This window comes from Alosa pseudoharengus, unplaced genomic scaffold (assembly GCF_046254945.1).
Source record: "Alosa pseudoharengus isolate Yale_2024_CS ecotype anadromous, Long Island Sound unplaced genomic scaffold, YU_APseudo_1.1 YU_APseudo_1.1_scf_3, whole genome shotgun sequence".
Lineage (NCBI taxonomy): Eukaryota > Metazoa > Chordata > Actinopteri > Clupeiformes > Clupeidae > Alosa > Alosa pseudoharengus.
Genome location: NW_027468718.1, coordinates 39,195,634 through 39,211,385, shown reverse-complemented (window position 1 = coordinate 39,211,385; position 15,752 = coordinate 39,195,634). Strand labels below are relative to the sequence as shown.

Here is a 15,752-nt window from a genome sequence, read left to right as displayed (position 1 = left end):
TTGGCCACCCTGCTGGCCCCCCCAGCTCCGTTCAGTGAAAAGTAAAAAAGAAAAAAATAATTGCTGCCGTTTTCGACGGCACTTTGCCAACACTTTGCAAAGCAGGGACTGAACCAATTACTGCACTCTATCTACGACCATTGGCCCAGTCAGGAAGTGTAGCCCACGGTTGTGATCAAATCGTGATAGGCCTAGTGCAGCAGCAGCAGCGGGACAATTCAAGTCATCTGTTAAAAACACTGACTACTACTTAAACTCATGCAGTAACAACATGAGTTGATGATGAGTTGGAACATTAATGCTAATAAGATGTTAGAATGTGTCACGAATTATAGCCAAGTGAGCTGCGTTGGGCTGTCCTTAGGTAGGCTCTGACATTGACGTGTGGGGCTGATCAGAAATAATCGGATGCCTGCGGTAACGCTGTTACAAAAATATTTCGATAAAATTTGGGTGAAATGCAAGCATATTAGGCACATATCATGGCTCCAATAAAAGTAGGCTAATGGGGCCTAGGCTAGGCTACTTTATATAAAAAACATAATTTGCTGACTGCGTGTTGTTCTTGCCATAGCTGGTCATGCAGAGGCTGCTTTGCCGGAGTTCTTTGTTACATTGCTCCAGAACTGTTCATCGCAGATGAAACTTTAATTGCGTGACAGAGCAGAAGTGGGGCTTTCCAACGAGACTAAACTCTTGCCTGTGCGATCAAGTATGAAAACAATAAAAAAAATCATGAAATTAAATCAAATTGATTCATAGTTTACCTGCGCACCCATTAGGCTACTCTCGTTTGAATTACTCGCGAACCCGTGATCGCATAGATATGCCACGCATGTCAGATGAAAGAGGAGATACAGAGCTATCATTTGATACCAAGTACATCCTTCTGGGTTATTAAACAGACGAAATGACATCAAAATAATAACTTCATATAGCTCCACTTACCCCACGTTTTTGTGTGTTGTAGTGGCAAGGCATGTTCATAATCCAACGCTATCATGTGTTTTCTCTATGGCAAAGTATGTTCATAATGCGGTTTTGAGATCCCAGCAAATTCCTGCATGGCATCCAATTCGAGACTCACATTGCATCCCAATTTATTCGACAAAAAAACACCTTTTTGCCTTCACTTTGCTCATGACAATGCAGTAAAAAGTTGTTTTAGAATCATCATGAGTGTACACACAGAACACACAAACTCGGGTTCAGTCAGGTCAGATCAGTTCGTGTCACAGATATGGAGCGCAGAAAGGGCATTTTTCATTACTAGGGGAGACCGGGGTTGGTTGTCACAATTTTTACTCATGCATGAATTGCTCATCTTCAAAAACTCTTTCAGCAGTAATTCCTACATGAAATGAAAGCTTGGGGTCTTGGCTTTAAATGTGTATAATTTTTACTTTTAGAATGTATTGTAACAGGGAGCAATTAACCATCAAAGACACTCTGACACAATGTGACAATCAACCCCATCACAGGGTTGGTTGTCACAGGGTATGGGGTTGGTTGTCCCTATAAAGTTTCAATGGGATTTCAGTGATAAAATGGGATCTTAAAAAATGATGTGTAACTTTTTCGTTTTTTAAGCTAGAAACTGCAAATAAGTTTTAATATGAATACCACCCCTATGATAGTTGTCATCAATGCCCCTTATGTTTAAACAATGGGATTAAAGGAGGTGATCAGTTACTTGAATTGTCTACTGTGTTGAGAAATAAAATGAAATCATTTTCCGTGCTAAAACCTCTTTATTATCATGTAAGTTGCCAACAAAGTTGCAAACACAGTGACAACTGTGTCTCAGTGACAACAAACCCATGTGACAACCAACCCCATGAGCTATGTGACAACCATCCCCAACTGACCTCTTGACAAAGATGTTAACCTAGCTGCCACATGGCTTTAACTTGATAGCTAAAATATGACTCAAAATAAAACTACTACCTTTGGCTTTTTAATGAGTGTTTTGTTTTTGAACTACTAATATCCTACAAGCTCTCAATACAAAAACAACACCAACATGAAAATTTACTCTGACCCATGAAATTTAAAAATTGTCTCCTCACCTCAATGCTGTGTGTCTGCTCAGCAAAATTCCTAGTGCAAATGAGTAAGCTATCAAAGGGTAACAGTTTGATATCAAAATTTTACCACAGCATCACCTAGTGTGCCTGGAATAAGCAATGTGACAACCAACCCGTGAGACAACCAGCCCCGGTCTCCCCTAAATAAAAATGGCATTTATTTCAGTCTAGGGTTCTAAGGGTAAATGTCTTAATTCAGAGCCATGTTACTTACAGCCAAGTACTTAGAGTGGATATCAGAAAGAAATATAGTTTGGCCATCAGTATAAGATTAAATATCTGAATACAATATTTGTAGTATTTATTATTGTTCTTTAACATCATTTGAATAAGACTGATTAAGTAAGGTGCATTATCATAATGTACTTTTTTATAGCATTGGCTTATGGAAAATGATTTGGAGTGGACAACAAACTGACCTGTGTATCAGTGTTGGCTTTACACAATTTATTACCATTATTAAAATAGGCTATCCTAATCTTCAAAACTTTTTGAGTAGTTTTTAAATAGTAGTTTTGATTCCCAAGTGCCACCCCAATAAAAAGTCTGGACCCAGCTGGCCCCCCCTATAAAATAATCCTGGCTACGCCCCTGGCTACACGCTAGTCCTATAATGTAGGCTAGCCTATGTAACCAGATAAAATAATCATTATGTTTTTTTTAGTTAGCTTTATAGCCTTGAGTATATTGACTGGAAGTTTAGAATTGAAATCTGTGATCTTCCGTAGGGGCTACAGCATTGTTTTGTAGGCCTAGCGTTTTCACTAAGAGCTCCTTCACCTGTTTTCCTGGCATCGGCTACTTTTTTTAATTGTAACCTAGGCCTAATGGTTGGCTCTGTAAAAGTGAGGCAGTTTTTTTGTGCGCATCCTCGAAACCAAAGCCACGAGAACTATTTTTGTTCTGAGTAGGCATTTTTTCTCAAACGCAAGGAACAGTCGTAGCCTAGGCTTCCCTGTCAGCTGATCAACTTTGTTGGCTAGAGCACGGACGAGGAGGGACGCTTAATTTCGGTGAGTGTTATGTTGTTAGGATAATTGTTCTCCGATTTGTTCATGGCTTTGAAGTCGATAGGCCTACTATGCCAATCTGAAATGTTAGTCTTGCTGATATCCTATTTGTCATTTTTGAAGTGGTGAGCAGAAATATTTGAGTCACTTGTGTTAAGAATTGGATTAAGTGATCGCTGTTATCTGTGGGGCATTGGCAGGACGCTAATCAGAATTTTATAGGCCTACTAAGACGTGATATCGTGAATTTCATCAGCTTTGTTTCTGGTTCTCTAGTCTTATATTTCTTCAAAGATCAATTAGTTTTTGGTTAACAATAGCCTATATTTTTTGATATAGAATTTCTTTCAGAATGCTTTGGTAGGTCTATGCACGAGCATGATGGAATTTCTTACTGAATTTGTCTGTAGTGCCCTTGAGCAAGCATAACCCCTCACTGCTCAGAGCGCCGCTGTTGTTGCAGGCAGCTCACTGCGCCGGGATTAGTGTGTGCTTCACCTCACTGTGTGCTGAGTGTGTTTCACTAATTCACGGATTGGGATAAATGCAGAGACCAAATTTCCCTCACGGGATCAAAAGAGTATATATACTTATACTTACTTATACTGTTTACTGTCTGTGTGTCTTTGGTGGGTAGGTTAGGCTACAGTTTGTGATTGGGGAGAAGGCTGTTTGCTTTTGAGTGCTACATCCAATCAAAAATCAAACAATGTGTAAATTGGTTTTATGTATGACTTAACTAGACTAGGCCTATATCTTTTTTTGAGTTGGTCTCAACTCAAACTCGATGCACTGGCCTGAAATTCCTATCAATAAGCCTAAAATGTCTCTTAAAGTGTCAGGGAGTGAGGTTTGCTGGCTATCATTAAGCACTTAGAGAACCATAGGGGACCATGAGGAGCAATTTACTGAAATTAATAATAAAAAAAAGAGCTTGAAATATGGACTGTACCTTTAATGGACAGTTATTTGGTCACCAGGTAGGTCATTGACTGTTTATACAACGTTTGACAAAAATGACTGCAGACATTGTTTAATGTGCTGACAGAGCAAAAGAGCAGATGTTTTTTTCCATGTAACTGCTGACTAGTGTTTTTTTATGAAGCTCATAATGTCTTTCTGAGTTACTGAACAACCTGGAGTGGTGTGGTCTGTTGTAAAGTATAATTATTCAGGCATCCATTGCTGTAATTGGCAAAGAGGTATAGCTTAGATTGAGAGACATATTTGTTTCTTTAAAATAAATAAATAAATGGAAGTCAGATACTTAGCTAAACTACTAAGATAAACTATGTCAACTGTACTGCACTGTAATTTTGGGTAACTAGACTGGCACTTATACATCATGAGGTAGAGTAGACAAGACACAAATTAGCCTACTAATAGCTGGGGCCTACTTGGCAGCAGTATGATGTATGTGTATTAGAATGAGTGGAATGGCTGCAGCTTTATTAACTACAGTGGAGTCTAGAATCGGAGGGGAAGAAATAGAGACAGCAGTGTGGACTGAGGCAAAGTCCTTATAGGCAAGTTTCACTAGTCGATGCCCATCTTGCTAATGGCTTTGGGCAGTTATTTTGGGCAGCTATTTTCCTATTCAAATAAATGGGGAGGCATACATAAAGGAGGTCATATTGACATACTGTAAAAAGTAACGTTAGCACTTTGTAATAACCATTGCTTATAAATGAGTAATGAGTAGTATGTAGTTATTTAACAGATAGCCTAAGTAACATGTTTTTAACTGATTACAAACAATTATGTGACCATTAACAAATACTAATTGTTTCTAATGCTATATGTTTTTAATTTAGCATTAGTTTGTGTAATCTAATTTTTATATCATCACTTGTAAATGATGAATTGTCATTTATTAATGTTTAGTTAAAACTTTGATAATGGTTAATAATTTCTTTGAACACCGTCTATAAACATTATTTGGATGGCTAACGTTGCAACTTCATTATAATACCTCGAAAAAGGTTAATGAGTTTGTAAACCATCCATAAACTTTATGTGGATGGTTATTACAATGCTTTTTAAATGGTTACACTTTGCAAAGTTTAGGCTACATAAACATTATTTGGATGTGAGTCTTAAGTGCAGCTTGTTTGTTAGTTAGCCTAATGGTTAGTAAATGCTTTGTAAGTGTTTTATAATCAAGTTTAGATCATTTAGTTCATTAACAAACTGTTCAGTCAATATTGCATCACTTTATCACATATTACAGAATGGTATATGAAAAAGATGAGATAAATAAGTGGTCAAGGGTGCAGTAATAATATTTTGACAATGACATCAGAAAATAATCTTTTTTGGTCTTTTTTGGACTACAAGCTGCACAACTTGACATACTTGCTCCCTATCTATAGATATACTGTACATTCCAGGCAAACCAGAGTTCATAGTAGTTCATATCAACAGGCAATTATGCACTAATGACCGTAGTTTCACTCACTGTTGTGTAAAAGGATTACTTGTTACAAACTGGAAAATGGTATGCTAAATGGTTAAATATCTGACAGAGAAAGGGAGTGCAAAGGTGAAATGATCACAGTTAAGTGAAAAAACTTGATTACAGAGAATTGCCAGGAAAACACTGACTTGACTTGCACAATAATCTTCTCTTGAGCCATTGCTTACTGTGTGTGAAATTTGTTTGTTGTACAGATTGGTCATTATTTCTGAGAAATTACGCACTGCCTTCTTTCTCCGCCCTTCCTCTCCTGTAGCATTTCATCAGTGCTCTTTTTAAGTTGTACTAGGGTAGTGCTTAACTACTAGCTACTGCAAACTATTGTTAACTAGAAAACATTCTATACAATACAAGGCCATATCATCTTAGGTGATCATGTAAACAATATTTAAACCAAAACAATTGCACCCCAGACTATAAGCTATTTTTATCATATAAGTCTGTTTTTGCTCCTTTACTCACCCCATGCCACTGTCTATCCCTGCCTGATTGGCATGATAATGCCCCCCTGTACGAGCCGATTGCAGTTCTCCTATCCCAGCTCTCATCTCTGCGAGAGACATTTCCCTTTGACTGGTCTCTCTCAGCCTCTGCGCCACTTGTCGGAGGTTCTCTGTCTCAGCTTTGCTCTTACATAGGACATTTCATGTCTGGGCTTAAATCTCAAATGTGTTGAGCTCCTAGCAACGTGCCTGCCTAATCCTACCGTGCGCAAAAGCTCAATTTAATTGTAAATGGCTAGTGCGTAGTGTACCAATTTTTTTATGAGATAGATAGCTTAACATAGACTGTGAAGTCCCAGTCAGTCATTCTTAAATTTGATTAGGCCTTAACAAGCCCGCAGTTAGCTACAATGAATAACTAGAATGTAATGCCAGAGGAATTACAATAGTGGATGGAAATCTGCTGGCCTAATGTTGGTGGGGAAATTCCTTGAAAAAAAAACATTAAATCACTTAATCTTTGAGTTCATACAAACCCTCGTACCAAAAGACCTTGTGTGTCAAGGCGTTCTTGAGATATAACACTCAAGGTGTTTTTGACCTTGACATTTGACATTTGACCTCCAACATCAATTCACTTCATCTTTGAGTCCATACAAACACTCATACCAAATTTCAGGCATGTATGTCAGGGCATTCTTGAGATATCGCACTCAGAGTGTTCATTGACTTGACCTTTGACCTTTGACCTCCAACATCAACTCACTTCATCTTTCCATACAAACACTTGTACCAAATTTGAAGCATATGCGTCAAACCGTTCTGGAGATATAATGCTCAAAGCATGAGATATGGCTGTGACTTTTAGTTTGACACACGGGAAACAACAGGATGTGTAGTTTTAGGGAGCACCAGATTGTATGCATTAGAAGCTGAGATGGTTGAATTCACAGGTGACACCTGTGCCAGTGTTCTAATTAGCCCGGGAACTACTCTGGGAGCTTAACAAGCGGAGCTGCCTTTAGGCCATTATGACATCACAGCCTTTGAAGTTTATGGGGGTAAAATTAGCTTTTTAACATTTTTAATCCCCTATTTCTCAAAAAGTATAAACTTTTTAAAAAATCTGAAAAAATACCTCTTGCCCCACTCCAGACCTTCAGAATGGTTATTTCAACATGTCTGTACGTTAAGCGGTTAGAGTCGCATTAATTCTTGAAAAGGTAAAAAGAAAAAAAGGTTATAATAATAAGAAGAAGCCAGGAGATTTCAAGATAGTGGATTCCATCCACTATAAATATGGTTCAGCTTATTATATTAACCCTGTGTGGGTCTCTTAAGAAATGCATCAAGTATAACTAGAAAAGCATTTCCTGAAGGAAATACAGTGCATGAAAATGCAAAAATATGATGTAAAATATCATACAGAGTAAAAACAAACTATATTGGTTGCTAGGTAGATGAGGTTTAATATAGTTGGAATGACTGAACAGTTAAATAGGTGGATAGTTTAAATGGTTAAATTATTTAGGTAGATAGTTGACAATAACTGACAGTTGGAATGGCTCTAATGTTTGCTAGCAGTTATGCTAACTATGTTAACAAAGATAATAATGTTAAGCCAAGTTACTATGCTAACTAGCATGCTAACAATGTTAAAATGTTAACTATGCTAACCATATGACTTAGCTAACTTAGCTAATCATTTTTAGCAGTTTTGCTAAAAATGCTAACTAACATGTTAACATGCTAGCATGCTAACATGCTAGCATGCTAACTATGCTAACCATGTTACTTAGCTAACTTAGCTAATCATTTTTAGCAGTTATGCTAACTATGCTAACTAGCATGTTAACATGCTAGCATGCTAACCATGCTAACTAGCTACAGTGGGTAGGAGTCATAGTTGATGACAAGTAACAGTTACAATGGCTGAACAGTTAAAAAGTTCAGTAGTTTAAAGGGTTAAATTGTTTAACAGTGAAATATTGTAGTGAGAACTTTTATTTTGAAACAGTTTTTGGCAGAGGAAGCAGTTGAACAGGATGTGTAGTCTTAATAGAGGCAGTTTGTATGCTTAAAGCCTGAGACTGGCAGTTGATGCAGGTGGCCGGAACATCTGCCATAGGATTCTAATTGCTTAACGGCTCTATTGTGATGTCATCAGCCCATGTTAAGTCTATGGGGAAATTTTGATTAGTTTTTAATTAATAGTTTAAATTATATTATATTTATATTAAAGTATAAAAGTTACAAAGATGAAAAATAGCACCCATGTCCTAAGTAAGACCTACGTAACATAGTTTGAATGAAGTTTCTACGTTAAACGGTTGAAGCTGCATTAACTGCGTTAGAAGAAGAATAATAAAATGCCTAGGAAGAACAGTACAGTGCATTTTCATGAAAATGCACTGTACTGTTCTTCCTAGTCTTCTTATTAGAGTGCATGAAAATGCACTCTACTGTTATCCGAATTATTCTTAATATTATTATTAGAGTGCATGAAAATGCACTCTATTGTTATCCGATTCATTATAGTGCATGAAAATGCACTATACTGTTCTTCCTAGGGTTCTTTTTAGAGTGCATGAAAATGCACTCTACTGTTATCCGATTTATTCTTCTTATTACAGTGCATGAAAATGCACTGTACTGTTCTTCCTAGGCTTCTTATTCTTATGCTTATTCTTATTACAGTGCATGAAAATGCACTGTACTGTTCTTCCTAGGCTTCTTATTAGAGTGCATGAAAATGCACTCTATTGTTATCCGATTTCTTCTTATTCTTCTTCTTCTAACGCTTTTTGTGCGTTTAATACAGCTTCAACCGTTTAACTTAGAAAATTCATTCAAACTGCGTTGCGTAGGTCTTACTTATGTGACTTCAGCTATGTATTTTTCAACTTTGTAACTTTTATACTTTTTAAACTATTAATTAAAAACTACTAAAATTTCCCCATTGACTTAACATTAGATTATGACATCACAATCGAGCAATTAGAATCCTATGCCAGGTGTTCTGGCCACCTGCAGCCACTGTCTCAGGCTGTCTCAGGCTTTAAGCATACAATATGGCTATATTAAGACTACAAATCCTGTTCAACTGCTTCCTGTGCCCTCAACTGTTTCAAAATAAAAGTCCCTTTAAACTATCCAACTTTTTAACTGTTCAACTACTGTCAACTGTTCAACTGTTGTAACTGTCAGTCAACTATGACTCCCATCAACTGTATCCTCTGCCTTCAACTATTTCAACTAAAATGAATTAAATTAAAAACTAATCAAAATTTCCCCATTGACTTAACATTATGATTATGACATCACAATACGGCCGTTAAGCAATTAGAATCCTATGGCAGGTGTTCGGGCCACCTGCATCAACTGCCAGTCTCAGGCTTTAAGCATACAAACTGGCCCTATTAAGACTACACATCCTGTTCAACTGCTTCCTCTGCCAAAAACTGTTTCAAAATAAAAGTCCTCACTACAATATTTCACTGTTAAACAATTTAACCCTTTAAACTACTGAACTTTTTAACTGTTCAGCCATTGTAACTGTTACTTGTCATCAACTATGACTCCTACCCACTGTAGCTAGTTAGCTAAGTTAGCTAAGTAACTTGGTTAGCATAGTTAGCATGCTAGCATGTTAGCATGCTAGTTAGCATGCTAGTTAGCATGCTAGTTAGCATTTTTAGCAAAACTGCTAAAAATGATTAGCTAAGTTAGTTAAGTCACATGGTTAGCATAGTTAGCATGCTAGCATGTTAGCATGCTAGTTAGCATTTTTTGCAAAACTGCTAAAAATGATTAGCTAAGTTAGCTAAGTAACGTGGTTAACATAGTTAGCATGCTAGCGTGTTAACATGCTAGTTAGCATAGTTAGCATAACTACTAAAAATGATTAGCAAGGTTAGCTAAGTAACATGGTTAACATAGTTAACATGTTAATTAACATTGTTAGCATAACTACTAAAAATGATTAGCTAGGTTAGCTAAGTCATATGGTTAGCATAGTTAGCATTTTAACATTGTTAGCCTGCTAGTTAGCTTAGTAATTTGGTTAGCATTATTATCTTTGTTAACATAGTTAGCATAACTACTAGCAAACATTGGAGCCATTCCAACTGTTAGTTATCGTCAACTATCTACCTAAATAATTTAACCATTTCAATTATCAACCTATTTAACTGTTTAGTCATTCCAACTATATTAAACCTTATCTACCAAGCAAATAATTTAACCATATGAACTCATCATATTTTTGCATTTTCATGCACTATATTTCCTTCAGGAAATGCTTTTCTAGTTCTTATGATTCTTCTTATTCTTCTTCTTCTTCTAACGCACTTAATGCAGCTTCAACCGTTTAACGTAGAAACTTCATTCAAACTATGTTACGTAGGTCTTACTTAGGACATGGGTGCTATGTATTTTTCAACTTTGTAACTTTTATACTTTTTAAACTATTAATTAAAAACTATCAAAATTTCCCCATTGACTTAACATTATGATTATGACATCACAATACGGCCGTTAAGCAATTAGTATCCTATGGCAGGTGTTCGGGCCAGCTGCATAAACTGCCAGTCTCAGGCTTTAAGCATACAAACTGGCCCTATTAAGACTACACATCCTGTTCAACTGCTTCCTCTGCCAAAAACTGTTTCAAAATAAAAGTCCTCACTACAATATTTCACTGTTAAACAATTTAATCCTTTAAACTACTGAACTTTTTAACTGTTCAGCCATTGTAACTGTTACTTGTCATCAACTATGACTCCTACCCACTGTAGCTAGTTAGCATGGTTAGCATAGTTAGCATGTTAGCATGCTAGTTAGCATTTTTTGCAAAACTGCTAAAAATGATTAGCTAAGTTAGCTAAGTCACATGGTTAACATAGTTAGCATGCTAGCATGTTAGCATGCTAGTTAGCCTAGTTAGCATAACTAATAAAAATGATTAGCTAGGTTAGCTAAGTCATATGGTTAGCATAGTTAACATTTTAACATTGTTAGCATGCTAGTTAGCATCGTAACTTGGTTAACATTATTATCTTTGTTAACATAGTTAGCATAACTGCTAGCAAACATTGGAGCCATTCCAACTGTTAGTTATTGTCAACTATCTGCCTAAATAATTTAACCATTTCAATGATCAACCTATTTAACTGTTCAGTCATTCCAACTATATTAAACCTTATCTACCAAGCAAATCATTTAACCATATGAACTCATCATATTTTTGCATTTTCATGCACTGTATTTCCTTCAGGAAATGCTTTTCTAGTTAATAAATGTGTTTTTTTGTGCAACATATGCATACTTTTCTAATGTTTCAACCAGCCTGTTGTCCATAGCCTGTCAAGAGAGTGGCGCCCGAATGATTTTAAGGCTATTTCGCATAGGCTACTCAATGGTGCTATTTCACACGCATTATAGCGACCCCAACTCACCGGGGTTAGGTGGAAGGTGTTAATAGCCAATTGGCGTAGCCTACAGTGGACTAGGGCTGTCAAAATTGCTCAAAACTGACGTTCGAATTTCCCCTCTAAAATAAACACATGTATTCGAATATATTCTAATATCTAGGCTATATTATTATTATTCCTTTTGAAACAATGAGTGAGCAGGCCGCGTGTTTGTATGGTTATATTGCTTGACGGGGGAATCCCAAGCAGCTTTCAGCCATAAGGCTACTTTGAGAACATTTTCCTAATTCACCCAGCACTGATATTCAAAATGTTGAAAACTATTTCGGCATACAAGCAGTTTAATTAAATGTAATTTTCGTTGTAAACAAACGGGCTACTTGGTGAGGCTTGGCCTCACAGATGCGCTTGTGCCTTAAATGCTTGTTCTTAATGTTAAAGTTTTCGATGTCCCAAACGGAGAGCCATATGTGCTTACTTTATTGTTTTTAACGATCTCTATGCTACTCACCAAAACGTAGGCATGGGAACATGATGAAGTATCCAACTGTCGTGTGTTAAATTATTGTGATTACGAGCCAGTGGTTTTCAAACATTATGCGCGACTCGGACATCTGACGAAATGCAATCGTCCTCGCATTCGCAAAATGAGGACATACATTAGACTGCTCAGATAATAACAGGTGTGCCTCCTCAGTTTTGCACGGTTTTAGTCAAGTTATAGGCCGGTTTTAGTCAAGTTATAGGCCTGTTTACCTTTAAAGGTTCTGTTTCATTTTGCAATGAGCAGTGCTTTCCCTTTTGAATTGGAAATGCTCTGTGTCATGGTGTGTGTGTGTGTGTGTGTGTGTGTGTGTGTGTGTGTGTGTGTGTGTTACAATAATAATAATTAAAAAAAAAAAACATTTTAAAAAAATTCTGACCGCCCGATTCACGTTGGCTGGGGGGTAGGGGGGCCCATCAGACATTTGTGCCCAGGGGTCTATGAATTGTTAAAGCAACACCAAAGAACTTTTCCTCTGTTGCACGCAGTATTTGTTTATTCAGCACCGGCTTTGCAAATAACAATGTCCACATACAAGGTAGAATATGTTGCATGATTTTATGAAAGTACGATGTATTGCGACATCTAGGGATGTAACAATATGAAAATTTAACCTCACGGTTATAGTGACCAAAATTATCACGGTTTTCGGTATTATCGCAATATTTTTAAAAGTGTGTTGAATATGTTCAGAAAGGACTATTGGGCTGAAATAGTTTCAAATAGTGTGACAGCATTTACTATTACAAAATATAGGCAAAACCTTATCACAAGTGCAACATTTAACCAGGGACGCTGGAACTCATTTTCATCTGGGGGTGCTCATAGAGGGGGTGCTGTGGGAGGGTAAAAAAATTTTACTGAGTAGATGTGATTCTTTTATTCTGGTGCATTTTAAGGTGGCCTATTGCTACTGGAAGGGCATATTTTCATTCACATTCATAGGCCTACATCCTAACTGCACAAACAAAACTGGCTGAGCTGAGCATTCTTAATTCATGTTACCGTGAAATTGTGTGTTGTCCCGTTCACTTTTTCCTTGGTCATGTATAATTGGCTTTGTGCCACAATTAAATCCATCTTCACTAGTTCGCCCTTGATATGATTGCTTCAGCTAGACTAGAAGGTATGGGAGAAGTGCGTGTTTGGCAAGGTAGCTGTCCGTGGTCCTGGAGTGCCTGGAGCGGACATCGCGATAGAGCGATGACCGCTTGCACCCCCCTGTGTAAGGAGGATGACTAACAGGGCAATTGGTGAAATGGAGGAGTAGGGGGAGGAGTGGGGATGATTTTGCGAACGTCGGAGCGTGTGACGTATGGAAAAGGAGGTCGGCTTAAATAGGCCTACCCTGCGGCGGCAGTGGGTGAGTTAATTGCTGTCAATCATCCCGCAGGCTCCTCCCGAACTTTGTTTAGAAAACATAATTTCACTAGTTCGCCCTTGATATGATTGCTTCAGCTAGACTAGAAGGTATGGAAGAAGTGCGTGTTTGGCAAGGTAGCTGTCCGTGGTCCTGGAGTGCCTGGAGCGGACATCGCGATAGAGCGATGACCGCTTGCACCCCAAAAGATCACAGAGATCTACCAAGTACATAAGTGCTTGCTGAGCGAGTCGTAAATCCGCTAGATTGGAGCGGATGTAAGACTGGTAGGCATCCGAGGACCAACGGCCCAGTATTTTAATTTGTTGCTCCGATAAGCCGTTGAGCGCAGCTGTTGTGGCAGCTCCTATCCTGAAGGAGTGTGCAGAGTAGCGATCCGCGGGAAAACCAGATTTGACTAGAATGGTTTTTAAGAGTGTCTGGAATCTGTGGCGAGTGATGGGTAGCCCTTCGTCTGACACGAAGAGCGGGCTAGTAGACAAAGCTTGAGCTGACCGATATGAGATGTAGTGAGATAGGTATTGGAAAGGCTGAAGATCTGAGGCGGAGTTAAAAATGGATATGGAGTGTCCTTTTCGGGACTGATCGGTTTTACTCTGTTTGATGGTAAATCGAATGGTGTCTTGGTCTAGCTGCTCTAGATCTGCGATGCACGGGTGGACATCGGGAATGAAGAGAGACGAAGGGCATGTAAACTCGCTACATCTCAGCAGCCCAAAAAAGGCCAGTAGAAACATAACGGAGATGGTGGAATCGGAATGCGGTGACATTAACCCTTTGCGAAGGGTAGCGAGGCAGGTGGCAAGAATGCTTGAGGTAATGGGAAGGCGGGAGTCTTGGGGGACTGGATGTTGCCTACGGATACCTTTAATTAACAAGCCTATCCTGGTGTCGGAGAAGGGGCATTCGGAGCCGTGGAGGCGTTTGTATAAGAAATGAATGCCAGCTAGGTAGACTCTAATGGAAGAGACTTTGATCCCGAGTGAAGTGTGGGCGTAGGTGATAAATGATGATATGGTGACTGCATCGAAACTGGGAAATGGTAGTGAGTGCTTTGCGTGGAACTGTTTGAAGCACGACCAAGCAGTCCAGTAGGACTGCATGGTCCTGGGTGCGAGGGCTTGAAGGGCTAGGTCGGCCGTGATGGGCTGAAGATAGCTGAGGGGGTGGTTTATAGGAAGATGGTCTCCGAAAAGCTGGGGAGTGGAGTAGGGTACGGGTCCGCCTCTGGAGCCGAGCTTCTGAATCTCTGGAATTTAAGACGAGAGAGAGAGTCAGCAATTTCATTGTGGCAACCGGGGACATGCGTGGCTCTTATAATAAGCTGGTAGCTGGCTGCTATCCAGATTAGACGCCTAATAAGAGGGGAAAGCGCGGGCGATTTTGAGCTCGAGTTATTAATGACGTGCACTACGGCTTCGTTGTCGCTGTGGATTAGCACACTCTTGGAGGTCCACTCATTCCCCCAGGTAGGGCCGTGATGGCTACGGGGTAGAGTTCGAACACGGCTGACGATTCGTTTCCAGTTGTTAGCTCTCTGAACTCTAGTGGCCACGGGGATGCAAACCAGCGGCCTTTGAAAAAGCCTCCGAAGCCTGTTGAGGGGGCTGCGTCGGTGTACAACTGGAGGTCTTCTGGAGATGATTGGCAGTCGTCGTAGAACATGCACAGACCATTCCGTTCGTCTAAAAACATCCTCCAGAGTTTGATATCGGCCAGACACTGGGCATCTAGAGATACGACGTCTTCGAGAGATGGGGTTGCTGAGCGCAGTTTAGGAGATGCGAGATGAAAGGGCGGCCCTGGGGAATGAGTTGACTAGTGGACACTCGACCGCGCCGTGACTGGGGCTATTGCAGAGGGGACAAGATGGCTTAAGTCCTAGGAAAACGCGGTTATGGAGCTTCATATCAAGCGCGCCCCAGTAGGGGTTTTGGTTCCAGAGGCTGACTCTGGCAGCGCATTTTGCTGAAAACAGCCGGTGGTAGCCTACGTATAAAAATGGGCTCCCCCGTAGGACACGGCTAGGCCGGCGATGATGGCCAGGTAGTCATTTAGCTCTTTGCGTCGACTGGGGAACCAGAAACAGACGACTTCTGTGTAGTTGGTAAAAAAAATAATTTCCCATGATAAATTACATAATATTTGCACCTTCCTTAATTGTGAATCTCACACCGTATTTCAAGTAGGCTACACTAGTGAAATGTAATACAACGCTGCCACCTAGCGTTCAGATAGGTAGGCTATTTAACATTAACGTGACATTGCTTGTTTATTCTTTCGTCAACTCCATGCTTTTAGGAAAACAATCTTTTTATCATAGTTCCCTCTTCAATGGCGATTACCAGCTCGTTTTTGTAACAGAGATAGCTGTTTATT

The 15,752-nt window shown here is 39.2% G+C and overlaps 2 protein-coding genes across 2 annotated transcripts in view; one reads left to right on the top strand and one right to left on the bottom strand.

The window, feature by feature from the left end:
• Positions 1-2,946: 2,946 nt before the first annotated feature.
• LOC143100768 (disabled homolog 2-like) overlaps positions 2,947-15,752 on the top strand; it is a 281,849-nt gene continuing 269,043 nt past the window's right edge. The window contains exon 1 of the mRNA XM_076264237.1: positions 2,947-3,100. The gene's annotated coding sequence lies outside the window, so the exon portion shown is untranslated. The remainder of the gene's footprint in view (positions 3,101-15,752) is intronic.
• On the bottom strand, positions 12,775-15,068 carry LOC143099950 (uncharacterized). Its single transcript, XM_076262858.1, has 3 exons — positions 14,817-15,068; positions 13,577-14,620; positions 12,775-12,828 (listed from the first exon to the last, which is right to left on the bottom strand). The coding sequence occupies exons 1-3, from the start codon at positions 15,066-15,068 to the stop codon at positions 12,775-12,777; spliced, it is 1,350 nt and encodes a 449-aa protein (XP_076118973.1).

Excerpts from the sequence above, each read along its gene's own strand:
- LOC143099950 (XM_076262858.1), bottom strand. The coding sequence starts at position 15,068 with ATGTTTTTAGACGAACGGAATGGTCTGTGCATGTTCTACGACGACTGC. Across the intron at positions 14,621-14,816 it reads GAATGAGTGGACCTCCAAGA|ATTCAGAAGCTCGGCTCCAG; the intron begins GTGTGCTAATCC and ends TAAATTCCAGAG. Across the intron at positions 12,829-13,576 it reads AGCAAGCACTTATGTACTTG|CACCCCCTCTATGAGCACCC; the intron begins GTAGATCTCTGT and ends ACCCTCCCACAG.